Raw genomic sequence first — 26,483 nt, 5'->3', positions numbered from 1 at the left:
AGTCCCAACAAAGCAGCTGGATGTTAGAGAGCAATCTGCTTTATGAACTCCCTTCTCCACTCAGCAATTTTAAACATTTAGTTCCGCTTTCTAATTGCTAATATCCATTCTTCAATCACCCGCTGTTTGGTTTCAGATTTAAAAGCTTAAAACCGCGTTGTTGTTTTTATGATTCTGTCAGTTCCCTTCTGGTAATTGTTGGGGTTTTGGGTTGTGTTTTATCTGTTTGCACGTTAAGTGGCTGCCAATGGAAGGCTTTGTACGTGGCTCCATACGGATTTTAGCCCTTTGGGTTGCCGGATTTACGTTTCAAAAGCAAAAATCAGTCGAAGCATCGTGGTTTTAAGTGAAAAAACCGACTGAAAAGGCTGCCTGGTGAAGCATCACTGCTCAGAAACAGCTCCAGGCCGCACCCAACGCCTTTTGGGCGCTCTGCAGGACTGGAGGGTAGGGAGCTCAGGCCCTCCCTGTGCCATTTGGTGGGGAATGAGCCCGAATCTAGTGTTCTCTCCCCAAAACAGCCAACGGCTGCGCCTGGGGCTTAGGAGAGGAACCGGCCGCCGGGTTGGGGAGGGGTTAGGCCCTGCCGGCGTCGCCAGCCGGCTTTGTTGCGAGGCAACAGGGGTTGGAGCCAGCAACCAGCATTAAAGATGGCGCCTGGCCGGCTTCAGCATTCGGCGGTTCGGGAGGAGGGAGGGGGGGCGCCCATTCACTCCCGCGCCGGGGCAGAGAGCAGAGAGGCTACGCCCTTAGCAGACATGGCGGCCGCTTGGCTTCAGGCACTCAATGAACGGCACCAATGACAGGCCGGGAGGGTGGGGCGCGCACGCTGATGATTGGCCGGCCGCGGGGATTCAAACCCCGAGCGCGAGGCGGTTAGGCTGGGCGGTTGGAGCCGGAGGCTCTGCGGGGTCGGCGGCGGAGGTGGTGAGTGCGGGGGGAGCCCAGGTTGCGTGAGGCGGCGGGGGAGGGGGGGAGCTGAGCCCCACCCAGCCCAGCCTGGCCGGTGGGCCGCACAGGTCCACGCTCACCGGCTTCCTCAGAGGCCTCTTCCCCCCGCGGCGTCCCGGGTGGGGCCCGCGGGCGCTTGGCGGGACGGCCTGGTTCGTTCTTCCCCCCCCTCCCCTCCCTCCCCGGCCTCTGCCGTCGGCCTCAGGCGCTGGTAAGCGGGTCCGGCGTTGCGCAGACCTCAAGGAGCGCTGGGTAAGGCTTGTTCTCCCTTCCTGGAGCGTCCCCAGCGTTCCCTACCCCTGGCCGCGGGCTCCGGAGCCCTGACTAGCGTGATGCTCTCCGGCTGCTGCGCTGGGGCCTCTCCCAGCCGCGTCCCCATGGGCCCCTGGGGCTCGTTCATCAGCTGGGGCTGGTCCCCTGAGCCCCAGGGGTGGGTGATTCCTGTGCTGGAGGCTTTCCCCTTCCTTGCTCCCGCGTACCCTGTCGCTGCTGCTGTTGGAGGGCAATGTGCTGGCTGCCGGGGTGTTAAGGGCTGTTTGCCGCAGGAGCTGTAACTTAACACGCAGCTCAATTTAACGCTGTTATTGACATTCTCGGGAACGTGGCTTCTGTTTTTAATCTCTGGAAACTGGTGGGGTTTTAGTGGCCTGCGTAGTTCTGAGGTGTTTGTAGACGGGCATGGGCTCTGCAGGCTTCAAGAAGGAGAAGGGGGAACGCCTTCCTGATGAGGCCTGGCTGAGGCTTTAGGCTGGAGGAGAGGAGACTGAGGGGTGACCTCGTTCATCTTTATAAAGATGTAAAGGGTGTGAGTCAGGAGGATGGAGCCAGGCTCTGCTCAGCGATGGCAGTGACAGGACAAGGGGCCAGTGAGAGTCAGGAGGATGGAGCCAGGCTCTGCTCAGCGATGGCAGCGACAGGACAAGGAGCAGTGGGTGTGAGAGGCAGGAGGATGGAGCCAGGCTCTGCTAAGGGATGGCAGTGACAGGACAAGGGGCCAGTGAGAGTCAGAGGGATGGAGCCAGGATCTGCTCAGGGATGGCAGCGACAGGACAAGGGGCCAGTGAGTCAGGAAGATGGAGCCAGGCTCTGCTCAGCGATGGCAGCGACAGGACAAGGGGCAGTGGGTGTGTGAGAGTCAGGAGGATGGAGCCAGGCTCTGCTCAGGGATGGCAGCGACAGGACAAGGGGCCAGTGGGTGTGGGAGAGTCAGAAGGATGGAGCCAGGCTCTGCTCAGGGATGGCAGCAACAGGACAAGGGGCCAGTGAGAGTCAGGAGGATGGAGCCAGGCTCTGCTCAGCGATGGCAGCGACAGGACAAGGGCCAGTGGGTGTGTGAGAGTCAGGAGGATGGAGCCAGGCTCTGCTCAGGGATGGCAGTGATAGGACAAGGGGCAGTGGGTGTGTGTGAGTCAGGAGGATGGAGCCAGGCTCTGCTCAGCGATGGCAGCGACAGGACAAGGGGCAATGGGTGCAGCTGGAGCAGAGGAAGCTCCATGTGAATATAAGGAGGAACTCTTTCACTGTGAGTTTGACAGAGCGCTGGGACAGGCTGCCCAGAGAGGCTGGGCAGTTTGCTTCTCTGCAGACATTCAAACCCTGCCTGGATGTGTGATTTAGTCTGTGTGATCCTGCTCTGGCAGGGGGGTTGGACTAGATGAGCTTTGGAGGTCCCTTCCAACTCCTAATGTTCTGTGATTTGGGATGTCTTGCCTTGGGTTCTGAGTCTCTGTAGCATGCTGGAAATACTTGAAGCAATAAGGTGGGAAACTATGCAGTGATGCTCAGCCCTCTGTAAGCTGTAGAGGTGGTGAGGCTGTTTGTTCCCTAGGAAAGAATTTATATGCATGTATCCCCATAAATCATAGCTCTTGATGTCTTTTTCTTTGTGCAGCTTCTAAAACACCCCTTAATAAATAAATCAGTAATTCTCAAGCTGTTTCTCTCTCTTTTTTTTCTTTAATTTTGCCTGGTAACAGGTTTTCTGATCAGAGGTGGGAAGGAAGGGCTGGGCTCTTTGTTTAGCCCTGGTTTCTTGGAGGGACCATGGAGACTGCAGTGCTGAACTTACGGGGTCTGTGTGACCAGCTTATGCGCCAGGCTGAAGCTTTAAGCGAAGGAGATGAACACCGTAAGTTCTGATGCTGGGGGGGGAGCTGAAGTGGGTTGTGCTGTGTCTGCTGTAACAATACAAATATGCAAACCTTCAGTAGCTGTTATTAAAGACTCTGCCATGGATAACTAATAAGATTCCTGCAGGGGGTTGGATTTGGGGCTTTTATTTCATGTTCAAGAAATAATCAAGTCGCAGGTAGGGTTGTGTTCTGCTTGTAGCAAGTTGATTTCATCTGTGGAGGGTCTTGTGATCGAGCTCCTCTGGTTGATGATGTGAGTGACTTGATCTGAAAAACTGCAAGATCTCCTGAACCACTGTAGTGTCAGTGGGTGTGCCAAAACAGCAGCTTCCCCCCTCTTCAGTGAAGAGCAGGTTATGTTAATGGCTGTGTCCTGTCAGGGGGGGAAAAGAGGGCTGCTGTATCTCCTCTGCTTGTAGCTCAAGGTGTCTCTGTCCTCTCTCCAGAGTTCATCCAGTTAGTAAATAACTTTGAGGAGTATCGGAGGAAACTGCAGAAAGCTGAGCACGAGCTTGGCAGGTACAAAGAGCTTCTGATGAAAACTGAAGCTGAGCGCAGTGCTCTGGATGTGAAGCTGAAACACGCCCGCAATCAGGTGGATGTGGAGATCAAACGAAGGCAAAAGGCTGAAACAGACTGTGAAAAGCTGGTGAGCAATCCCTTTGTTACCAGTTATCTGATTAGCCTGGAGATTAAAGGGGAAACAAGGACTGGCACTCAGAGTAACTACTCTTCATGGGGAGGAGGAACATAAGGAACTGGAATTTGCTTGGCTCCTTGTAGCCTTCTCCTTTGGTCAGGAAAAAGGTGGCTGGTTGCTGTGGGGAGCCGAGCTGTGATGCTGTTACCTGTGGAGTGTGTGCTTCTTAGGGTTAGCTGAGTGTTGACAGTTCTGAAAGGCACCTCAGCCACTTCAGACTGGTTCACAGAGCAGTTGGGCTCAGCTTCTCCTGGGGCAGCCTCTGATGTTGTCTGCCTTCACAGGAGCGGCAAATACAACTGATTCGAGAGCTGCTCATGTGTGATGCCTCTGGGAGCATTCAGCTCAGTGAAGAGCAGAAGTCTGCCCTTGCTTTCCTCAACAGACCCCAGGTTTCTGTAGGGGGTTCAGGCAGCAAAAGGTAGGTGAAATAGTGGTTTGAGCAATGTAAGGGTCAGGTACTGATCTACCTGTACGCCTCTCATGCATACTACACCCGTATCAACAGAGCTTTTCCAGTCTGAAATACAGCTCTTCTGAGTCAGTAAGATTGTTCTGGAACTGTGGCTGACTGAAAGCCAAAGTGATGCAAGTTCCTTTTGATTTTTAGGCTGTCTACAATAGATGAATCTGGCTCAATTCTATCAGACATCAGCTTTGACAAGACTGATGAGTCACTGGTAATGTAACTCCAAAGTTTTCCTCTGCTGTAAAACCTTAGGGGTGTGGGGTAATCTGTAGAGATCCCCTGTGTTTGTGTGTCTCTGGTATTAAACTGGTAAACCTTATTTGCATTTCCCTGGTGTGCAGTTGGCTACAACTTAATGAAAGGCCTGGCCAGAGGCTGTGTGGTGTTTACACTCAGCTAACCAGCACTGTGTATTTCCCACAGGACTGGGATTCCTCTGTGGTGAAAGCTGTCAGACTTAAAAGGAGAGAGAAGAGGGTACGTTCAATTCTTTCCCCTTCAAATTGTTTCCATTGTTAACCTTGGCTGACACAATGTCACCATCTGTCATCTCACAGCCACCCTTAATGTCTGAGCTACTAATCACAATCAAACTTCAGATGGATGTGCTTCTGCTGTAATTCAGATCTGCTCTGTGGGTTTAGATTAAAAGTTAATTCTGGTGGTGTTTGCCTGCTGAAAATGACTGGACCTGTGCATGTCTTAGTCTGTTATGGCCTAAAGTCTGCAAGAAACCACTTGAAGGTTATTAACAGCTACTGGATCAGGAAAAAGTCCTGTAGGAAGGGTTTGGGTTTTTTTAATATTCTGTAAATACTCTGTAAAGGACCTTGTGCCTGTTCTGGTTTGTATGTGGTAGGCATAGGTGGGAAAGGGCAACCTGAAATCATCACTGGCAGAGTTGGGAAGAGCTTGGGGCTGCCTTAGTTGCCTTCTTTTGTGTGTGTGTGTAGCTTGTTTTGGATGTTGTGTGGATGTGTGTGCTTTTATTATAAAGCTGGCTAGGAAAATGATTTCTGAAGAGCTGTATACTGAGGCTTCCTCATTCCTGGTGGCAGCTTGAAGGTTGCCATGAAGAGCAGGTACTGGGGCAGAACTTACTGCATCTGTGGTGTGTGCAGACAATTGTGCAGCCCTCCTAATTCTCCTGAACTAGTAGAACAGTAGCCAACAGTGTACCTGCCTCATGGACAAACACATACTGTGTCTTTTCAGAGGTCTTCCAGGCAGTTCATTGATGGCCCACCAGGTCCTCAGAAGAAAACCAGATCAATTGGCTCCACAGTGGATCAGGTATGATGATGGTTCCAGCAGGGTTTGTGTGCAGTTATGGTTGTATCACATTCCTGTTTGTAGAGCTGGCAAAACTGGAGAATCCCATGTCCTCTCAGCATTGCTGTTCCTAACTGTGTATTTCTCATTACAGGGCAATGAATCCATAGTAGCCAAGACAACTGTCATGGTCCCTGGTGATGGTGGCCCCATTGAAGCTGTCTCTACTATCCAGACTGTGCCCTTCAGTCTGAGAAGCCGGAGGAAGAGCGGTAGGTGTTGTGTCTTTGTTCCTCCTAGTCCTAAAGTAACTATGTAGGCCAGAAATGTTAGTTACCTCCTGCCAGGACCTGGGCCTGTGGTTTAGAATGCAAAAGGTTACTCAAGGGCATGATTCTATTCACTCAGCACTCCTCCTCTTGTGTCTTTCAGGTCCTTTGCAGCCGTGGAGCAGCGAGTCCAACGTGGGCAGTAAGCAGCTGGAATCCAAAGTGGAGACTGATGGCTGCAGCACCCCACAGAACAATGGGGGGGTGAGGCTGCATGACTTTGTCTCAAAGACGGTAGGTCTACAGGCAGGAGGGACTTGCAAAAGCCTCTCCTCCTGTTTTTCAGATGTGATGTGTGATATCTACAAGCCACCAACCATTATGTCCCAAGTCAATAACATCTCTACCAGTTACCTGCTGGAATATGTTACCCTGTCCAGTTATCCAGCTTGAGCCCTGCCAAGTTCTGATGTTGTACTTATCTCTTCCCATCTTTATGCTCCCAATCTCTAGGTTATCAAGCCAGAAACCTGTGTGCCATGTGGAAAGAGGGTAAAATTTGGGAAGATCTCTCTGAAGTGCAGAGACTGCCGCGTGGTCGCTCATCCGGAGTGTCGGGACCGCTGTCCTCTTCCCTGTATCCCAACTTTGACAGGCACTCCGGTCAGAATTGGAGAGGTAGGGTGAGCCTGGGCCAGTGCAGCTGCCAACACCAGCAGGCTGATGTTTGGTTAGAGTTGGAACGTGCTTAGGCTCTGACAAGTCTGCTGCAGAAGAGCTCCTGTTCCTCAGAGCTGCATAATAAAATGCAAATGAGCTTGTTAATGTATCATTCATTAGGGCAACCAGGCTGGTGAAGGGGCTGGAGGGCAAATCATATGAGGAGAGGTTGAGGGAGCTGGGGCTGTTTAGCTTGGAGAAGAGGTGGCTGAGGGGGAGACTTTATCACCACCTACAACTACCTGAAGGGAGGTTGTAGAGAGGTGGGTGATGGTCTCTTCAGCCAGGTGACAGGAGATGGAACAAGGGGGAATGGCATGAAGCTGAGCCAGGGCAGGTTTAGATTGGATATTAGAGTAAAATTTTTCACTGAAAGAGTTGTCAGGGCCTGGAACAGGCTGCCCAGGGAGGGGCTGAGTCACCTTCCCTGGATGTGATCAAAAAAAGGGTAGATGAGGTACTCAGGGATCTGGTTTAGCTCAGGATGGGAATGGTTGGACTCGATCTTCAAAGGTCTCTTCCAACCTGGTGACTCTGTGATTAACCAGGGTAGTGGGTGTGATGTTAGGAGGGCTTTGGGTAGGCAATCCTGCAGCATTGTGCTGATGCATGTAGTGTTGCCTTTCTCTGGGCTGATGAAGAAGAAACACTGTTTGTTTTTAAGCCTAGATCTCCCTATGAATTCCTGAGAGTCCTTTCTGGGTCTTGAAGACTGTTTATCTTTATTTTCCCTTCTGCATCTTAGGGGACCTTGATGGACTTTGTCTCTTCTACCCCTCCAATGATCCCTTCCATCGTGGTGCACTGTGTTAATGAGATTGAGCAGCGAGGGCTGAATGAGGTAAGAAGAGAGAGGTGTGAAACAGCACTAATGAAACAGGTTGTGGTGTGAGGGAAACAAATGATGAACCAAAATAGCTCTGTGTAGAGTGTTGCCCAGTGGGTGATTCTGGGAATGAGTTAACAGTGTCTGTAGAGCACTGTGTGGAGAGAAAGTGGGAGCAGAAGAATGTCAGCTCTATGCACATGGTTGATATTGTGCCTCTCAGCAACACTTTCTGTCAACAGGTGGGACTCTACCGGGTGTCTGGCTGTGACAAGACAGTGAGGGAGCTGAAAGAGAAGTTTCTTAGAGCAAAAACTATCCCTGTCCTCAGTAAAGTGGATGATATTCATGCTATCTGTGGCCTTCTCAAGGACTTTCTACGCAGCCTGAAAGAACCCCTTCTCACTTTCAGGTTAAACAAGACTTTTATGGAAGCTGCAGGTAAGGAGTTGCTAAATGCCATCTCCAACCTTCTCCCTGGGCTCAGTGGTTGTGGTATTTAGGTGTTGTGTGAGCTGGCAGATTTCAGGGCTCCATGGAGCCCTCAAAGCTTGCACCTGTGGTGATGTGCTGGGAAGAAGTTGTTTCTCCTGTGCTCTTGTGGAAGAGGAAAGAAACAAGTTCTAGTGCTCAGGCAGGATACAAAATTATTAGACAATCACAGAATCATAGGGGTTGGAAGGGACCTCAGGAGTTCATTGGGTCCAACCCCCCTGCCAAAGCAGCACTTGAAGTTTCTGGCCTCCTTTCTCAGGCTAGCTGTTGCTGAGAGGGGGATATTATGCCTCTAGGGCTGGTTTCTGAGGCCTAAACACTTTTTTTTACCCCTCCCAGAAATCCTAGATGAGGACAACAGCATTGCTGCTATGTACCAAGCTGTTGGTGAACTTCCTCAGGCTAATAGGGACACACTAGCTTTCCTCATGATCCACCTGCAGAGGTATGTTCAAAGGGACTGGTAGTTCTGGAGGGGGATGGTGCTGCTGCTGGTGCTTTATCTAGTTGGTTCTAGTTACTGCTTGTGAGTCTAAAGCCTTCATTCTGGAAAAATCTGATTATTTGGAGGTGGAAGGATGTGTGGGATGGGGGAATTTTATGACAAGTGAAGGGAAAAGCTACATTTTCTTATTTTTCTTTTTTCTTAAATACAGGGTGGCTCAGAGCCCTGATACAAAAATGGATGTTACCAACTTGGCCAAAGTCTTTGGCCCCACAATAGTTGCCCATGCAGTACCTGATCCTGACCCTATGACACTCCTGCAGGACACAAAGCGACAACCCAAGGTAGGCCAGTGGAAAGGGACTGGCTCAGGTCAGTGTACCCCAAGTAAAGGATTCAAGGGAATGGCTGGAGAGAGCCAAAGCAACACGTGCCTGGTGTCAGTGGGTCAAAACTCTGTTCCACCCTTTAACACCAGCTGCCCCTGGGTGTTTCTGTAGGTGGTGGAGCGACTTCTGCTGCTGCCAATGGACTACTGGAACCAGCTGATGATGGTGGAGCAAGAAAACATTGACCCAGCACATGTGATTGAGAACACCAATGTCTATTCTACTCCACAGACACCAGATGTTAAAGGTAACCCCTGGGTGCAGCTGCTGTATCAAGAATGACAAACCTCAGCCAGAGCTGCTTGTGAGGCTGTTGGAGCTCACCATTCCTGCCTGCTTTGTGGGGGAAGAAAAGCACACCAGGAAACACCAGATTTGTCTAGTGGGTTTTGGCTGATGCTAGGGAGTATTTAATGTTCCTTGTGCAGCAATGAGAACTTCAGCAGCCCTCAGTTGCTTGCTTCACTGCCTGTTTTTTTATCTTCCTTTCTTTTTTTGTGGGGTTTTTGACAGTGAGCATGCTTGGACCCCTCACCACACCAGAACAGCAGCTCTCCAAGACTCCATCATCCAGCTCCTTGTCCCAGAGGGTCCGGTCTACCTTCAGCAAAACCACCCCCAAGTAAGTGCCAGTAGATGTTTATGGGTGTGTTGGGGTGACTGCAGGTGGTTGGGTGTCCAAGGAGAACTAGAAATAGATTTTTTTTTAGACCCAGTTCTGGGAGCAGCCTGGATTTACTACTTGGTCAGCTCTCAATCCAGTCTGTAGTGCAAGCTGCACAACAGCTGATAAGCAGCATCATATGGTAGGGAGAAGAATGTTGGGGTTTTTAATTGGAAGAGGGGTGGGTAAAACTTGGGTGACAGATCTCTGGGGAAGGGGACAGGAGGGTGTGTGTGTTAGATCTCTATACCAAACTGATATCTATCTTTTTCTCTATCTATCTTCTCTTATATTAGGTTTGGGAACAAAAGCAAGTCATCAACCCAGCTTGGGCATCAGGGCATCTTCTTTGCCTCTCCACTTCTGAAGTGAAGTGGACCTGGGAGTTAGTGTTGTCCTGGTATTTGCACTCCAATTATTATGAGTACAGTAAATGCAACCCCTCTCCACAGCCCTTGGCAACTTATGTTATAATAAGATATTTTTTTTTCTCCTCTTCCAGCTTAACTGAGACTTTTAACAGAATTTTATTGTGCAATGTATTTTTATTACCTAATGCTGTTCTGAATTTAGTATTGGTAAAGAAAGCAACTGGCAGAATTACTGCAGAGTTTTAATAAAAAACTGCTGGAGGGACTCTGCTGTTCAGCAGCATCTTGTCTACCTGTCTGAGGTGCAACAGTCATACAAGCATTGTGAGTTGTGTGGGGGTTTTTTTAAGCTACATTAGTTGTTCTTCAGTAGCAGTGATGCCCTGGTTAATTACTCTCTTTTTTGGTGTCTTTGAAACAGCCCTGAGGGTTGAATTCTTTACTGGGGCTGTGGTGGTGAAGCCTGAGAATGGCAGCATTGCACTTGTCTGGTAGGCAAAACATGCTCTGAATTAACTGCCACAGGAATGATGACTTTTTCTAATGAAACACTTCATGATACTGTGCTCACAAGGGGGAAAAAATTCATTTCATAGGACTGTCTGTAGATGCAAGCCCAAAGGATTCCTGGGCAGTCATTTAAATGTCCCTGCCCCTGGGGCAGGACATCAGTTCCACAGTGTGATGTGCAAGCAGGTGGGACCCTGCAGAGCCAGAGCTGTACCTACTGCAAACCAGTGGAGGAGTAGTGAAGGCTCAGAGCAGGTTGTGTCACTGGTTGGCTTTGTCTGTGCTCTGCTTGCTTGAGGTTTCTGGTAAAGCTGAGAAAATTCCACAGGGAATTGTTAGGACTGTTCCCTGGAAAAGGAAAGCTCTGAGCCCTGGGGTCAGAGGGGCTGCTTGTGGGTTCCATAGGGAGGTTTCAGGCCAGGTATGTCTGTCAGTCCTGGCTCCTTGGGTTTAATAGCCACTGCTGGACATTTGGCTTGTTTTAATGTCAATACTGGCTGAGCCTATTAAAGTCCATAGGGAATTGTTATGACCATTAGGATGGTTCCCTGACCCAGGAAAGCCCTGAGCCCCAGGGTGAGAGGGGCTGCTTGTAGGCTGCCTGGGGAGGTTCCAGGCCAGGTATGTCTGTCAGTCCTGGCTCCTTGGTTCTGTGAGGTATTTCTGGAACTCCAGGTGTTTGATACCAGACTCGGGAAGACCTGACTTGCACCATCACAGCAAGGTCAGGAACCCTCTGGAGTGTCCCTCCTTAAAACTACAAGCTTGGGACTTGTGTTGGGGGTGCTTTTCTACCACCCTTTCCACGCCTGGGATCTGTCCCCTTCCAAACTGTCACTCTTTGGCTTTCATCACTGTGACACTTCTGTTCCAGCCAGCTCAGCACCAGAACCTGTGTGTAGGGACCACAGACCCCACGGTGTGTCTGGCATCCCTGTGCACCTGCTGCTCTTCACATCCTGGCCACAAAGAGCCACTTGGGTGCCCAGAATATTGGTTCTGGCAACAGAGGCGTGAAAAATGGTCCCTGGGAAGTAGTGGGGTGTGATGTCATTTCTGTTCCATCACCAAAAACAGTCCCCTGGAACTAGTGAATGGGAGCTTTAGTCCCCACATGGTTACTCACTATAAATGATCCCCTGAAACTACTGTGCTGGAGCTTGGATTCTGCCCTGGTCATCACTGCAAATGGTCCCCAGGAACTAATGAGCCAGAAATTCTGATCTGTCTCATTGACCCTGTGATGTTTTTGTTCCTGGGTCACTTGGAATCTGTGCTGTTAGTCCTGAAGAGCAGTCCTCAGGAAACAGCAGCCCTGAGACTTTGGACATGGGTAACTTTGTGTCTGGTCTGTTTGTTACTGGTGAATCTCCCCACCACAATCAGTAAAAGCCCCAAGTCCCAGGGTCAGAGGGGCTGCTTGTGGGCTACATGAGGGGGTTTCAGGCCAGCTACGTCTTTCAGTCCTGGCTCCTTTGGCTTGGGAGCTGCCACTGGACACTTATCCCAGTGGGGCTTCTTGGATATTCCCTAGGGCTGTAATTTGTTAGGAACAGATGTCTCCTCTATATTTCCTCTGGGAATTTGTCAGAGCAACCTTTACATTTCCTTTAGTGCTTCCTGTGGTTGACCTGCAGACACATCCTTTCACTGGGACTGCTTAGGGATGCTGCCTCTTCCATCAGCCTTCAGCTTGGGCTTGTCTCACAGCTGAAGAACCCAAATGACTGGTCCAAGGGAGACACTCTGGATGCCAGCTGATGTCTCCAGGAGGCTGGTGGTTGGTCAGCTTTATCCCTGACCTGGTTGAAGGAATGGGGTGTTCCCTCAGTTTGCACATGACACTGAGCTGGGAGGAGGTGTGGATCTGCCTGAGGGTGGGGAGGGACTTCAGAGGGGTCTGGACAGGCTGGATCCATGGGCTGAGCCCAGTGGGATGAGGTTTAACAAGGCCAAGGGCAGAGTCCTGCCCATGGGACTCAACAACCCCCAGCAGCTACAGGCTGGGGGAGACAGGCTGGAGAAGAACCTGGGGGTGTTGGGTGACTGACCATGAGCCAGCAGTGTGGCCAGGAAGGCCAAGGGCATCCTGGCTTGTGTCAGACCCAGCGTGGCCAGTAGGGCTGGGGAGGGGATTGTGCCCCTGGACTGGGCACTGGGGAGGCTGCACCCCGAGTGCTGGGTCCAGTTCTGGCCTCCTCAGCATCAGAAGGACATTGGGGTCCTGGAGTGAGTGCAGAGAAGGGCAACCAGGCTGGGGAAGGGGCTGGAGGGTGAATCCTCTGAGGAGCAGCTGAGGGAGCTGGGGGTGTTGAGCCTGGAGAAGAGGAGGCTGAGGGGAGCCCTTCTCCCCACCTCCCCTGCCCTGCCAGGAGGGTGCAGAGAGGTGGATGATGGTCTCTGCAGCCAGGGGACAGGAGATGGGACAAGGGGCAATGGGCTCAAGCTGCCCCAGGGCAGGGTCAGAGCAGATGGGAGGAGAAAGCTCTTCCCTGGAAGAGTTGTCAGGGCTGGAACAGGGGCCTGGAGCAGGGTCAGGGCTGGGACAGGCTGCCCAGGGAGGGGCTGAGTCCCCTTCCCTGGATGTGTTCAAGAAAAGGGTAGATGAGGTGCTCAGGGATCTGGTTTAGCTCAGGATGGGAATGGTTGGACTCGATGGTCTTCAAAGGTCTCTTCCAACCTGGTGATTCTGTGAAATTCTGACTCAAGTGAATTCTGCTGAGAAGGGAAGGGAGGGGTGGGGGGAAGCTGCTTTAAGATCTGATCCCACTTCTCATCACCCGACTGGTGTCACTGGGGGTGCAGGGCAGGTCCATCAACCAGAGAGTTTTCTGTCCTTTATTGTGTTGAGTCTGTTCTGCCCGTTGTGCTGATGGCAGAATGATCTCCCTGTCCTCCTCTCCACTCCTGAGCCTCTCAATATCTATTTACTCCCCTGCCCAGCTGAAAAGGGCTGTGATAGAGAAGCTCTGGTGGGCATCTGGCCTTCAGCCCCTCAGGCTTAAACCACCACAGTCCTTTTTTGGCAGCAAATGTGAGGCTCAAGGAGTTTAAGGACAGTAACTGGCATAGGGAATGGGCAAACCAGACTGGACATGGCTGGGAATTGTGGGAGATTCCTGGTGGGGTGGGGATTTTAATGGTGATCCTTAAATCTGTGAGGTGAGGGGTGGGATGGTGTGGTTTTTTCATGGCTGGGTGCTGGTTGAGAAGGGGGAGCTGCTGCCAGGAGCAGCCAGGAGCTCTCTGCAGCCCCCACAGAGCAAACCCCAGCCAGATCCAGGCTGCAGTCGCTGCTGCCCAAGGCTGAGCCCATCAGCGATGGTCCCAGCGCTGCTGGGACTCCCAGGGAGGAGGGAAAAGCTCTGGGAGCTGCTTTGTGTCCACAGAGAAGGGAGGGAGAAGGTGTGAGAAACACTGCAGGCACCAAGGCTGGGGAAGAAGGGGAGGGAATTGGCCCTCCAGGTGCCACAGAGAGAGAGATGCCCGTGCTGAAGACCATGCTGAAGCAGGTTCTTCCCCTGCAGATACATTTTTAATGAGTGGTGGGAATAAATCGGCGCTGTAACGACCTGGGGAGGGTGTCCAGGCCAGGGGCAGGGGGCTCAGAGAAGGGCATTGGGGGTGCTGCTAGCTGCCTGGCTGCTGTCACCCTCCCAGGAGGCAGTGTGAGGTAGGTGGATCTCAATGCCACAGGTACCACTGCCCTACCCAGGCCTTCACCCCTGCCCCACGCCCACCCCCCTGGGCAGAGCTGCTGCTCCCAGGGAAGGAGCTGGCAAAGGGCAGGGAGAAGGGAGAGAGGAGGAAGGGGCAGCAGAAGCCAGAGGAGGTGGTGGTGGGGAGGGGGGTCCAACACCCTCAAGGGGGTGCAGAGAAGATGTGGTGGAAGTGTGCCAGCAGCAGCTCCACAGCCTGGTTCTGCTGGGTCATTCCTGCTGCCAGGCTGCCCAGGTCCCGCTCCGGCCGCAGCAGCGTGGGGCCGAACACGATGCTGATGTTCTGGCGCGTCATGCGGTTGACATCCACCCGCTCCATCACCCTGGGGAGGGGCAGGGCTGAGGGGAGGGGGTCCTGCACCCCCAGCCCCTCTTATCCTCCCCCCCTTCCCACCCAGGGAAGAGCACAGGGGCTCTGATAGGTGCTAATCCCACCCCTCCCTCCACAGAGCAGGGCTACACTGCCCCCACCCCAACCTCCCCAAGCCTCCAGCTGCCCCATACGCCCCTCCAGCTGCCCCATACACCCCTCCAGCTGCCCCATACTCCCCTCCAGCTGCCCCATACGCCCCTCCAGCTGCCCCATATGACCCCCAACCCCTCCCTACAGCCCCCTCCCCAGCCCAGGAGCCCCCCCCCCTTACCTGCAGAGGTGAGCCAGGAGGTAGCGCAGGGTGGCATAGTTGGCTGGGGGGAGGCTCTGCACCAGCTCAGCCACTCGTTCCACCTGCTCCTGGGGGTCTGGCAGCTCTGAAAGGGAATCCCAGAGGGTCAGATGCTATGTCCCACCCACCCCTATTTCCTAGGGACCCCCCACCCATGGAGAGTATGAGAGGAGGGGGTGCTCACTGATGGCCTCGATGAAGGGGTCGAAGAGCCGGTACGGCACCAGGGGCTCAGGCAGCTCCCGGAAGAAGAGCTTGAGGGCACCAGTCACGACGTGGACATCGCTCCACTCAGGGTCTGCCAGGCTGATCCGCTCCTCTGGGAGCAGCAGAGGAAAGCAGCTGATGTCTGGACCCTCCAAAGCCCCCCAGGACCACCCCCTACCCAGCCACCCTGGCCCACCTTGGCACAGCTGCTCAGGGAAGAGATAGCGCCCGTCCGAGGTCACGGCTCGCTCTGTGGGGGTGAAGGAGGGTTTATGGGGGGGGGGAATGATAAAATCCCAGACTGGTCTGGGTTGGAAGAGACCCCAAGGGTCACAGAGCTCCAACCCCCCTGCCACAGGCAGGGACACCAACCTCCAGGCCTGGAGCTACACAAGGTTGCCAAGGGCCCCAGCCAACCTGGCCCTGAACACCCCCAGGGATGGATGAGGCACCCACCCCCTCTCTGGGCAGCCCCTTCCAGCCCCTCACCACTCTCTCTGCAAAGAACTTCCCCCCAGTCTCTCCCCTCCCCCTTCCCTCCTCCAGCTTCACCCCATCCCCTTGTCCTGCCAGTCTCTGCCCTTTAACAAGCCCATTCCCCTCCTGTTCCTCTGCTCCCTTCAGGTACTGGAGGCTGCAGTGAGGTCTCCCCACAGCCTTCTCTTCTCCAGGCTGACCCAGCCCAGCTCCCTCAGCCTCTCTCCACAGGGGAGCTGCTCCAGCCCTCTGAGCATCCTCATGGCTCCTCTGACCCCTCTCCAACAGTCCCACATTGTATTGGGGCCCCAGCTCTGGACACAGGACTCCAGCTGGGGCAGAGCAGAGAGGGACAATCCCCTCCCTGTCCCTGCTCCCACCCCTCTGCTGATGGAGCCCAGGATCCCATCGCCCTTCCCAGCTGCAGGAGCCACTGCTGCTCATGGGGAGTTTCTCATCCCCCAGGACACCCAGGTCCTTCTCCTCAGGGCTGCTCCCCAGGAGCTCTCCTCCCAGCCTGTATCCACATCTGGGATTCTTCTGACCCAAAACACCTTCCCCCCCATCCCTGCCCACGTGCTCCAACACAGTTCCCCTGCCCTCTCCCCAGCATCCCCCATCCTGTGTCCATCACCCAGGTCTCCTCACCCCGGTCCACGGCGAAACGCAGCTTCTGGATCACAGACACGTTCCCGTTGACACGGTAGATCCCATCAACATCAAGGCCTGGGGACAACAGGGAGGGTGTGACAACCAGCAGGGAGGAGAGCACAGCAGCTGGGGGGGGGGGGAAGGGGGTCAGGGCCAGCTGGGAGCCCCCCCACCTCTCTCCTCGATGGCCTCCACGCAGAGCCGGACGAAGCGAGGCACGGTGGTGCTCTCCCGCTGGCACAGCGCGTCCAGGCTGCACCCGAACACCTGGTCTGGGAGAGGACCAAACTGGCCAAACTGGGAGTACTGGGCCACGGCAAGGGCTAAATGGGACTGGGAAGGGGGTGGGGGCGTGCTGGTGCAGACCCCAGGAGGAAATGCTGGGTACTTAGAGGGCACTGGTGAGGGAAGGGAGGGACACCAAGGCTAGGAGGAGACTGGGACCAGGAAGGGGCTGGAGGGAGACCCTGGAACCACTGGGTGCACTGGGCAGTTCTGGAACTGGGGCAGGGGACAATGACAGCCACCGAGCTCAGGAAGAGCATCCCAGGAGGGGATGCTGGGACTTGGGAGGAACATTGGGACCACCAGGTGCTCAGGGGGGAGCAGGCACTGGGACCCACTGGGGACAAGCAGCCCAGGCACCCTCTTTCTCTCCCACTTTGGGGGCACAGGGAGGATTTGGGCAAACCCCAAGGGTGTGGTGGGCCTTGGGGGGAGGTCCCACAGAGCCCCACCTCGAATGAGCCCCTTCTCCTGCAGGCTCTGGAGCGGGGGCCGCTTGATGATGAAGCGCTTCAGCTTGCTCTTCACTCGCTTCTTCTCCGAGATGTCAGGGGGTTGGGGGGCACCTGGAGGGGTCACAGAGGGCTCGGGGGGTGCAGCCACAATCTCACCTTTCTTGCTCCCCCTTCCTCAGCCCCTCAAATCCTACCTGGAGGGGCTCGTGGTGCCTCATCCTCATCCCCACTGAGCTCGGGCAGGTCCCCGGCGCAGCCCCGGTGCAGCCACCTGCCAGGCGTGTCCACAGGGTTCTCCAGGTCCTGGGGTGGTGGGGGGTGGACAGGGACAGTTAGGGATGCCAAGGGAGCTGGGAGCAGCCATGGGACAAGCCCTGGTCCCCCTCCAGGCACTCACCAGCTGGTGAATGACCCCCCGGATGGCCCTGGCCCACTCCTGGACGGTGACCTCGTGGTCCGACTGCAGCAGGAACTCGTTCCCCGTCACCGTGCGGAGCTGATGGGTGCAGGGAGCAGGATGGGGTGGGCTGGGGGAGACACTCCAGGGGGGGGAACCCTGCTTTTCCCCCATGGGGAAGCCTCTACACCACAGGGGTTCCCTGTGCTACACCCCTGCCACATCCCAGGGGTGTATAAGCAGCACCCCTTTGTCCCGTTTTGGGGGTGGCCCTACGTGCTGGGCACTGGGGGTCCCTCCTCTGTGTTCCTTCCTCTTAGACATTAGGAAGAAATTCTTCCCCAAAAGGGGTCTGGGGCACTGGCACAGGCTGCCCAGGGAGGTGGGGCTGAGCCCCAGGCCCTGGATGGATTTCAAAGTTGGCCAGGTGAGGTGCTCAGGGATGTGGGTTAGTAGAGGCTGAGGATGAGGATGGTTGGGCTCCATGATCTCAAAGATCTTTTCCAAGCTGGGCTGTGTGATGCCCAGACTGTTCCAGAGAGCCCCACATCCCCTGGGCTATCCAGGCAGCCCCATGGCCCCAGCCTGGGGGTCCCAGCACACTCACATGGAGGACGTTCTTCTTGCTGGAAAGGTCCCTGGCCCAATCCAGAGCAGCTCCCCTCAAGTCCACGCTGCTCTCAGGCCGGCTGCTGGCAGGGCACTGGGGTGGGGGGGTAACCAAGCATCACAGGTGCCCTGTGCCCCTCGTGTGCCCACACCACCCCAAATCCCTCCACTCCCCACAGTCCCACTGCCCCAGCCCCCCCACCCCACCCCGTGCCCCCCACTCACCCAGGCAGTGGGTGTCGGCCCCTTGGGCTCCTTGTAGAAGATGAGGCTGTTCCCGGCCAGCACCACCCAGGAGACCCCCCAGCTCTTCCTGGGGCGCAGTCAGGGCTGGGGGTAGGTTTGGGTGCCCCCCCCCCCTACCCTAGCAGAGCCCCACACAAGCCCTGGGCACCATTTGGGCACTGGTAGTGACCCAGATCCACCCAGTCACCCCCCCAGCCTGGCACAGCCAGAAGGGCCTCTGTGTGCCAGGGACATCGCTTGTCTGCAGCCCCTGAGCTGTGAAGAGCCACAGGCCAGGCTGGCACAGCCCCCCCCACACACCCCCCAGGCTGGAATGCCCACCCCCAGGCTGGCACAGCCCCCCCCTCACACCCCCCAGGCTGGAATGCCCACCCCCAGGCTGCCACAGCCCCCCACACACCCCCCAGGCTGCAATGCCCACCCCCAGGCTGCCACAGCCCCCCCCCACACGCCCCAGGCTGCAATGCCCACCCCCAGGCTGGCACAGCCCCCCACACACCCCCCAGGCTGGAATGCCCACCCCCAGGCTGGCACAGCCCACCCCCCCCCACCCCCCAGGCTGGAATGCCCACCCCCAGGCTGGCACAGCCCCCCCACACACCCCCAGGCTGCAATGCCCACCCCCAGGCTGGCACAGCCCACCCCCCCACACCCCCCAGGCTGCAATGCCCACCCCCAGGCTGGCACAGCCCCCCCACCTCCCAGGGCTGGAATGCCACCCCCAACTGGCACAGCACCCCCCCCAGCATAGATTCCCCTCCACCCAGGCTGATAGGACCCCCCCTCAGCTTGGCAGAAAGCTTCTGTTGTAATGGGGACCCCTCCCAAGCTGGCATGGACCCCCCCCAGCACCCAGACTCCCCACAAGCCCCCCAGGACACCAGGCTGGCACAACCCCCCTCCCCCCACCTTGGGACCCCAACTTGGCACAGCCCCCAGCACCCCGATTCCCCTCCAGGACCCCAGCACAGCCCAGCCCCCAGCACCCTGATTCCCCCCCAGGACCCCAGCCCAGCCCCCAGCACCCCGATTCCCCTCCAGGACCCCCAGCACAGCCCCCAGCACCCCAATTCCCCTCCAGCACCCCAGCACAGCCCCCAGCACCCCAATTCCCCCCCAGGTCCCCAGCCCAGCCCCCAGCACCCCAATTCCCCTCCAGGACCCCAGCACAGCCCCCAGCACCCCGATTCCCCTCCAGGACCCCCAGCACAGCCCCCAGCACCCCAATTCCCCTCCAGCACCCCAGCACAGCCCCCAGCACCCCAATTCCCCTCCAGCACCCCAGCCCAGCCCCCAGCACCCCGACTCCCCTCCAGCACCCCAGCACAGCCCCCAGCACCCCAATTCCCCTCCAGGACCCCAGCACAGCCCCCAGCACCCAGATTCCCCTCCAGGACCCCAGCCCAGCACAGCCCCCAGCACCCTGATTCCCCCCCAGGACCCCAGCCCAGCCCCCAGCACCCCGATTCCCCTCCAGGACCCCCATCACAGCCCCCAGCACCCCAATTCCCCTCCAGCACCCCAGCCCAGCCCCCAGCACCCCAATTCCCCTCCAGGACCCCAGCCCAGCCCCCAGCACCCCAATTCCCCTCCAGGCCCCCAGCCCAGCCCCTTCCCCAGCCCCCACCTGAGCTTCCTTCCCCCCTCAGCAATCTTGGTCCTGTTGAGCTGCCCGGCCTTCTGCACCTCCTGCAAGGACAAGGTCAGTGCTGCCCCCCCGGGGTCCCCCAGCCCCCCCCTCCCCAGCCCCAGGGTAACTCACGGTGGGCAGGGCAGGGGCGCAGGGCGGGGGCTGGGCCGGGCAGGGGGGGGGGTCCTCATGGCTGTGGTGGGAAAGGGTCTGGCTGTGGCTCACCTGCAGCAGGGGAACAGTGTGGGGGGCACAGCCTGGACCCTCCCCAGTGCCCACCCATACCCTTCCCAGCACCCCCTTTATCCAGCCATGCCTTGATCCCCACCCATGCCACCCAGTGCCCACCCCCCCCTCCTCTGCAGCCCCCTCCCCCACTGCTCCCAGCTCACGGTGCCACTGGGGATGCTGGTATCACTGGAGCCCCAGTGTGCTGTGGTGCTGGGGGGCTCAGCTGTGGCAGGCAGGCTCTGGAGGGGACACAGGGGACACGGATCAGCCTCAGGGGATGCCATGGCCAGGACTCCAGGCCAGGGCCACCCCCAGCAATTAGTGCCAGCGCTAATTGCAAGCAGCACTAATTGCCAAGGACAAGGGCAGGCAGTGAGGGGAACCTGGAGGGCACTGGAGGAGTCAGAGGGGGGGGTGGTGGAGCCACATAGAGGGGGTGGGAGGGATAATTTGGGAGAAACAAGGGGCCACTGTGGGGAACAAAGTAGGGGGGGGGCATGAGGAGGATGTAACAGACCTTGGGGGGGCACTGGTGGGTGCACATGGGGGGCGTGGGGGGGTAGAGGGGACAGAGGGATGGATGCTGAAGTAGGGGGATGTGGAGGGGGTAGGGAAGGGATGAGGATGAGGGGTGTAAATGTAGCTGGTGGGGAGGCTGGTGGGGGCCCAGGACTCCAGCCTGCTGCCCCCCAAAGCTGCTCACCTCCTCCCGGCGCCGTCGGGGGGGTTTCCAGGAGGTTCTGCCAGTCTCGGGGTTGTAGAAGAAGCAGCGCCCAGTGTTGGGGTCCAGGTGACGTTCCCAGGCCCCCAAAACCTGGAGGGGGGGGCCAGCTGGCAAAGGGGGTTCAGTCTGAGCCCCCACCCGCTGCAGCTCCTCCAGGTTGCAGTAGATCATGGTGGATCCCACGGGGGGCACCTGGGGTGGGGGACAGATCCTAACCTGGTGAGGAGGCACATGGACACCCCCAGCCTCATCTCCTGCCCGCCTGCCAGCAGTACCCCCCTTGCCCAGCCCCCCCACAACTCCTAGCAGCTCCCCCTCACTCTACCCCCCCCACCCCCAGCACCGCAGCCCCTTGCTCTGCCCACTCCCCCCTCGCCCAGTATCCCACCCCCCCCCCCAGTGCCCAGCCCAGCTCACATCAGGGTTTTGCAATCGCTTCCTGGAGCCATTTGCACCCCACTTTCCTGCACCCCACCCCCCCCAGCCCTCCAGCACCCCTCCGGAACCCACTGCCCCCCCCTCACTGCCCCCCCAGGGGCCATCGCTCCGCTCCCACCTGCCGCCCGTGGTCACGCAGCACCCAGCCCCCCCCCTCTTCCCCCCACAACCCAGCTGTGGGTGCACAGCACCCCCCCCTGCTCCCCCCCCCAACTTCCTCCCCTGGCCCACGAGGAAGTGGATGCAGCACGGGTGTAGTTGTGGGGTGCTGAGGTGCTGGGGTGCAAAGCTGGGGGTGCAGGGGGTGAAGGGAGGGTGCAGAGCTTTGGGGTGGGTGCAGGGGGGGGTGATGCAAGAGGGTGAGGTTGGGAGGTGCAGGTAGGTGATGCAGAGGAGTGAATTTGGGGGGGGGGGGTGCAGCGGGTGCAGGGTGGTGATGCAGGCGGTGGTTGGGGTGCAGGGGGGGGGGGGATGTGGGTGAGGTTGAGGGTGTAGGGGTGCAGGGAGGGGACGCAGGTTGGAGATGCAGCCTATGGGTTGAGGGTGCAGAGGCTGGGAGGGGTGTGGGGACAGGGGGCACAGGTCCCTTCAGGGGTTCAGAGGGGAGCAGAGCTGGGGGCACAGCTGACCCCCCCCCCACCACCACCACCACCACCACTTACCCCAGTGCCCTGGGTGAGCAGCTCCTGCTGGGACTGGCACCGCCGCAGAGCAGGGGGGGGCACAGCCCCCTCTGCCAGCTGGCTGGTGCTGATGCAGGGGGGGCCCGTGGGGTGGGTGGGGGTCAGCCTAGCCTCCTGGGGGGTGGGGGGAGGTGGGTCACACAGATCCTCCAGTGAGCAGTACTGCACTGGTAGGCCTGAGGGAAGAGAGAGGGATGTCCACCAACCCAAAACGATGCTGCAGGTTGGGGGGGTGGAGGGGCAGAGAACTCCACCTGGGACCCCCAACCCTGGTTTCCCCAGTGTCTCACTGGCCCTGATAGGCCCACGTCCCCAGTGTCTCCCAGTGCCTGCAGCCCTGTATCCCTTCTACCTCCTGTGCTCCCAGCCATTTGGCCCCCACCACACCCCACGGGTGTCTTCCAACACTGTGCCCTTGATGTGTCCACCAGCCCTGTCCCCACAGCGTCCCCTCATCCTGTACCCTTAATACCCCCCACCCCACAGCCTCAACCCTCCCCCAGCCTGTGCACCCAGACCCCCACAGCCCAGGAGCCCCCAGTGTCCCCTCACTCTATGCCCCCTAATGCCCCAAATCCCTTCTCCCCACTCCAGTGCCCAATGGGTCCACTCTCCCAGTGTCCTGCTACCCTGTGTCTCCAGGAGCCCAGCCCTGTGCCCCCCTGCCCTGCTCACCCGTGCCCGCAGGCTGGCTGGGGGGCAGCACGTTCCATCTCCCGGTGTCACCAGTGTCACCAGTATCCAGCTCGGCCACGTAGTTGGCAGGGACAAAGAAAGGCCGAGCCCAGTTGGGCTCGCTGGCCCGTCTCACCTGCCACCAGTCCTCGTTGGCTTTGTGGAGCAGCAGGAACTGCTCCCCAGCAGCCATGGCCACGTGTCGCCCGTCGTCAGCCCGGTACGTGTAGTCGTAGAGGGCGCGGAGCAGCACGGCCGGCTCGGCGCGGCGCCACCGCCGCCCCTCCATCCGCCAGCGCCCCGCCAGCATCCTCGCGCCGGGCACCAGGGCACACTACAGCCGAGCCCTGGCCAGCTGCAAGGCACAGGGGACTGGGGGTCAGGGCAGCTGTGCCCCGGGGCTGTGCCCCACGGCTGTGGCAGTGCCACATGGCCAGGCTGTGCCCCATAACCAGCCTGTGCCCCATGGCCAGGCTGTGCCCCATGGCTGTGGCAGTGCCACATGGCCAGGCTGTGCCCCATAACCAGCCTGTGCCCCATGGCCAGGCTGTGCCCCATGGCTGTGGCAATGAAACACGGCCAGGCTGTGCCCCATAACCAGTCTGTGTCACATGGGTATGGCAATGAAACACGGCCAGGCTGTGCCCCATGGCTCTGGCAATGAAACATGGCCAGGCTGTGTCCCATGGCCATGCTGTGCCCCATGGCTATGGCAATGAAACACGGCCAGGCTGTGCCCCACAGCTATGGCAGTGCCACACAGCCAGGCTGTGCCCCATAACCAGCCTGTGCCCCATGGCTATGGCAGTGCCACATGGCAGCCTGTGCCCCATGGCTATGGCAGTGCCCCATGGCCAGGCTGTGCCCCATGGCTATGGCAATGAAACACGGCCAGGCTGTGCCCCATAACCAGCCTGTGCCCCATGGCTGTGGCAGTGCCACACAGCCAGGCTGTGCCCCATAACCAGCCTGTGCCCCATGGCTATGGCAGTGCCACATGGCAGCCTGTGCTCCATGGCTATGGCAGTGCCCCATGGCCAGGCTGTGCCCCATGGCTATGGCAATGAAACACGGCCAGGCTGTGCCCCATAACCAGCCTGTGCCCCATGGCTGTGGCAGTGCCACACAGCCAGGCTGTGCCCCATGGCTGTGGCAGTGTCACACGGCCAGGCTGTGCCCCATGGCTATGGCAATGAAACATGGCCAGGCTGTGCCCCATAACCAGCCTGTGCCCCACAGCTATGGCAATGAAACACAGCCAGGCTGTGCCCCACAGCTATGGCAGTGCCCCATGGCCAGGCTGTGCCCCATAACCAGCCTGTGGCCCATGGCTATGGCAATGAAACATGGCCAGGCTGTGCCCCATGGCTATGGCAATGAAACATGGCCAGCCTCTGCCCCATGGCTGTGGCAGTGCCACACAGCCAGGCTGTGCCCCACAGCTGTGGCAGTGCCACACGGCCAGGCTGTGCCCCATGGCCAGGCTGTGCCCCATAACCAGCCTCTGCCCCATGGCTATGGCAATGAAACATGGCCAGCCTGTGCCCCACAGCCATGGATCCCCCCAGCCGTGGCACAGGCCGCAGCAGATGTGTCCACAAGCAGTGCAGTGACCTTGTGCTGCCCCAGTTCTGGTGCCAGGGAAGCCAGTGCCCAGCCCCGGGGCGCGGGAGGCCTGGCGGGACCCGCGGCACCGAGGGTGCTGAGGTGGCCCCGGCTGAGACCTGCAGGAAACTCAGCAGCTGCTGCAGCAGGAAGCGGCAAGGCTGCGGCTTCCTCGCCCCGCATGGCATGGGGCTGGGGGATGGGGCAGGGGGGGCCTCAGCCCCACGGCCTCTGGTCCCCTGGTCCTCATCCCCCACAGCCCCATGGCCTCCAAACCACAGCCCAGGGCCTTGGTCTGCGCCCCAAGTCCTCCCACCCCTGGTGCCCCGCTCTGCATTTCCTCATCCCCAGCCCCACAGACCTGGACCCCAAGACCTGGAGCTTCACAAGCCCCACGGGCCTCACAGCCCCCACACCAGCCCCACAGCCCCCATACCAGCCCCATAGTCCCCACACCAGCCCCACAGCCCCCACACCGGTCCTACAGCCCCTATACCTGCCAAACAGCCCCCATACTGACCCCACAGCCCCCACACCTGCCCCACAGCCCCCACACCAGCCCCACAGCCCCCACACCTGCCAAACAGGCCCCACACCTGCCAAACAGGCCCCATACTGACCCCACAACCCCCATACCTGCCAAACAGCCCCCATACTGACCCCACAGCCCCCACACCAGCCCCACAGGCCCCACACCAGCCCCACAGCCCCCACACTGACCCCACAGCCCCCACACCAGCCCCACAGCCCCCACACCTGCCAAACAGCCCCCACACTGGCCCCAGAGCCCCTACACTGGCCCTACAGCCCCCACACCGGCCCCACAGCACCCACAACTGCCAAACAGCCCCCACACTGACCCCACAGCCCCCACAACTGCCAAACAGCCCCCACACCGGTCCTACAGCCCCCATACCTGCCCTACAGCCCCCACACTGGCCCCAGAGCCCCCACAACTGCCAAACAGCCCCCACACCGGCCCCACAGCCCCCACAACTGCCAAACAGCCCCCACACCGGCCCCACAGCCCCCACACCTGCCAAACAGCCCCCATACTGACCCCATAGCCCCCACACCTGCCAAACAGCCCCCACACTGGCCCCAGAGCCCCTACACTGACCCCACAGCCCCCACACCTGCCAAACAGGCCCCACACCGGCCCCAGAGCCCCTACACTGGCCCTACAGCCCCCATACTGACCCCACAACCCCCACACCTGCCAAACAGCCCCCACACCGGCCCCAGAGCCCCTACACTGGCCCTACAGCCCCCACACTGACCCCACAACCCCCACACCTGCCAAACAGGCCCCACACCGGCCCCAGAGCCCCTACACTGGCCCTACAGCCCCCATACTGACCCCACAACCCCCACACCGGCCCCACAGCCCCCACACTGACCCCACAACCCCCACACCGGCCCCACAGCCCCCACACCTGCCAAACAGCCCCCACACCGGCCCCACAGCCCCCATACTGACCCCACAACCCCCACACCGGCCCCACAGCCCCCATACTGACCCCACAACCCCCACACCTGCCAAACAGGCCCCACACCAGCCCCACAACCCCCACACCTGCCAAACAGCCCCCATACTGACCCCACAGCCCCCACACCTGCCAAACAGCCCCCATACCAGCCCCACACCCCACACACTGACCCCACAACCCCCACACCTGCCAAACAGCCCCCATACCAGCCCCACAGCCCCGATACTGACCCCACAGCCCCCACACCGGTCCCACAACCCCCACACCTGCCAAACAGGCCCCACACCGGCCCCACAGCCAGAGCCACACTCACCATCTTTGGCGCAGCACCGCGATGCCAGGACAGGGAGATGGGCGCTGAGACCACGGGGTGCGGACTGGGGGCCCCGGGGGGCCAGGGAAGCACCCCCGGGGGGCAGGGGCAGGAGCCTGCAGCCTCACGGGACCCTGCTCTGCCCTCCCCACACCCGGGAGGGGCAGGGCAACCGCAAATCCCCTTTGCCCGGGGAGAGGACCCCGGCCCGGTTGTGTCCCACCTGCCCCCCCGGCTCCCTTTGCTCTCGCTGGCCCCGGGACACCGGGATGGGAGGAGGGATTGGAGGGGGGGGGGGTCCCGGAGAACAGGCCGGGGGCGACTCCCCGGGCTCTGCCAGCACAGACCCCCCCCGGCCCGACCCCCCGGGAGGAGCCCTGGGTGTCTGGCCCCCACCCACCTGTCCCTGCGCGCACCTCCCCGGCCCATGTGATGGGGCCAGACGGGATGCCGGGGTGCGCGGGGCGGGGCGGGGTGCGGGGGGCTGCCCTGGGAGGGGTTGGGGGGGGGAGCCCCGGAGGGGAGGGGAGGCGAGAGAGGGGGTAGGGGCGAGCGGACATGGAGGGGGGGGGGGGGTGTTGTACCTGGACGGGGGTGGGGGGGGTCAGGGACGCTCCCCGTGCGCCCCGTCCGCGTCCTGCGGGGAGGGAGTTGGGTTGGGGGGGGCGGCACTGGGGAGTCGGGGGTCGTGTGACGCGGGGCGCTGGGTACGTCCCCGTGTCGTGACATCGCAGCCCCGTTCCGCGGCGGGACCGGGGAACAACGGGGAC

The 26,483-nt window shown here is 59.0% G+C and overlaps 2 protein-coding genes across 2 annotated transcripts; one reads left to right on the top strand and one right to left on the bottom strand.

The window, feature by feature from the left end:
- The first annotated feature begins 3,603 nt into the window (after positions 1-3,603).
- Positions 3,604-9,764, top strand: RACGAP1 (Rac GTPase activating protein 1). Its single transcript, XM_084277232.1, has 15 exons — positions 3,604-3,732; positions 4,068-4,204; positions 4,394-4,463; positions 4,676-4,729; positions 5,468-5,545; positions 5,679-5,796; positions 5,957-6,087; positions 6,307-6,471; positions 7,259-7,354; positions 7,582-7,780; positions 8,174-8,279; positions 8,491-8,623; positions 8,780-8,915; positions 9,182-9,290; positions 9,629-9,764. Exons 1-15 carry the CDS (start codon positions 3,619-3,621, stop codon positions 9,702-9,704), a joined length of 1,722 nt encoding a protein of 573 aa, XP_084133358.1. The 5' UTR covers positions 3,604-3,618; the 3' UTR covers positions 9,705-9,764.
- Positions 9,765-13,740: 3,976 nt separating this feature from the next.
- Positions 13,741-25,770, bottom strand: ARHGAP9 (Rho GTPase activating protein 9). The gene is made up of 18 exons (XM_084277235.1): positions 25,714-25,770; positions 22,306-22,660; positions 21,610-21,806; positions 20,489-20,701; positions 19,947-20,024; positions 19,687-19,779; positions 19,552-19,613; positions 17,904-17,991; positions 17,677-17,772; positions 17,070-17,168; positions 16,867-16,975; positions 16,670-16,783; positions 16,106-16,204; positions 15,930-16,007; positions 15,001-15,054; positions 14,782-14,916; positions 14,577-14,682; positions 13,741-14,255 (listed from the first exon to the last, which is right to left on the bottom strand). Exons 2-18 carry the CDS (start codon positions 22,613-22,615, stop codon positions 14,075-14,077), a joined length of 2,112 nt encoding a protein of 703 aa, XP_084133361.1. The 5' UTR covers positions 22,616-22,660; positions 25,714-25,770; the 3' UTR covers positions 13,741-14,074.
- Between the last annotated feature and the right edge of the window lie 713 nt (positions 25,771-26,483).

This window comes from Gallinula chloropus, assembly GCF_964237585.1.
Source record: "Gallinula chloropus genome assembly, chromosome: 31".
Lineage (NCBI taxonomy): Eukaryota > Metazoa > Chordata > Aves > Gruiformes > Rallidae > Gallinula > Gallinula chloropus.
This window is presented reverse-complemented; position numbering and strand designations above follow the sequence as displayed.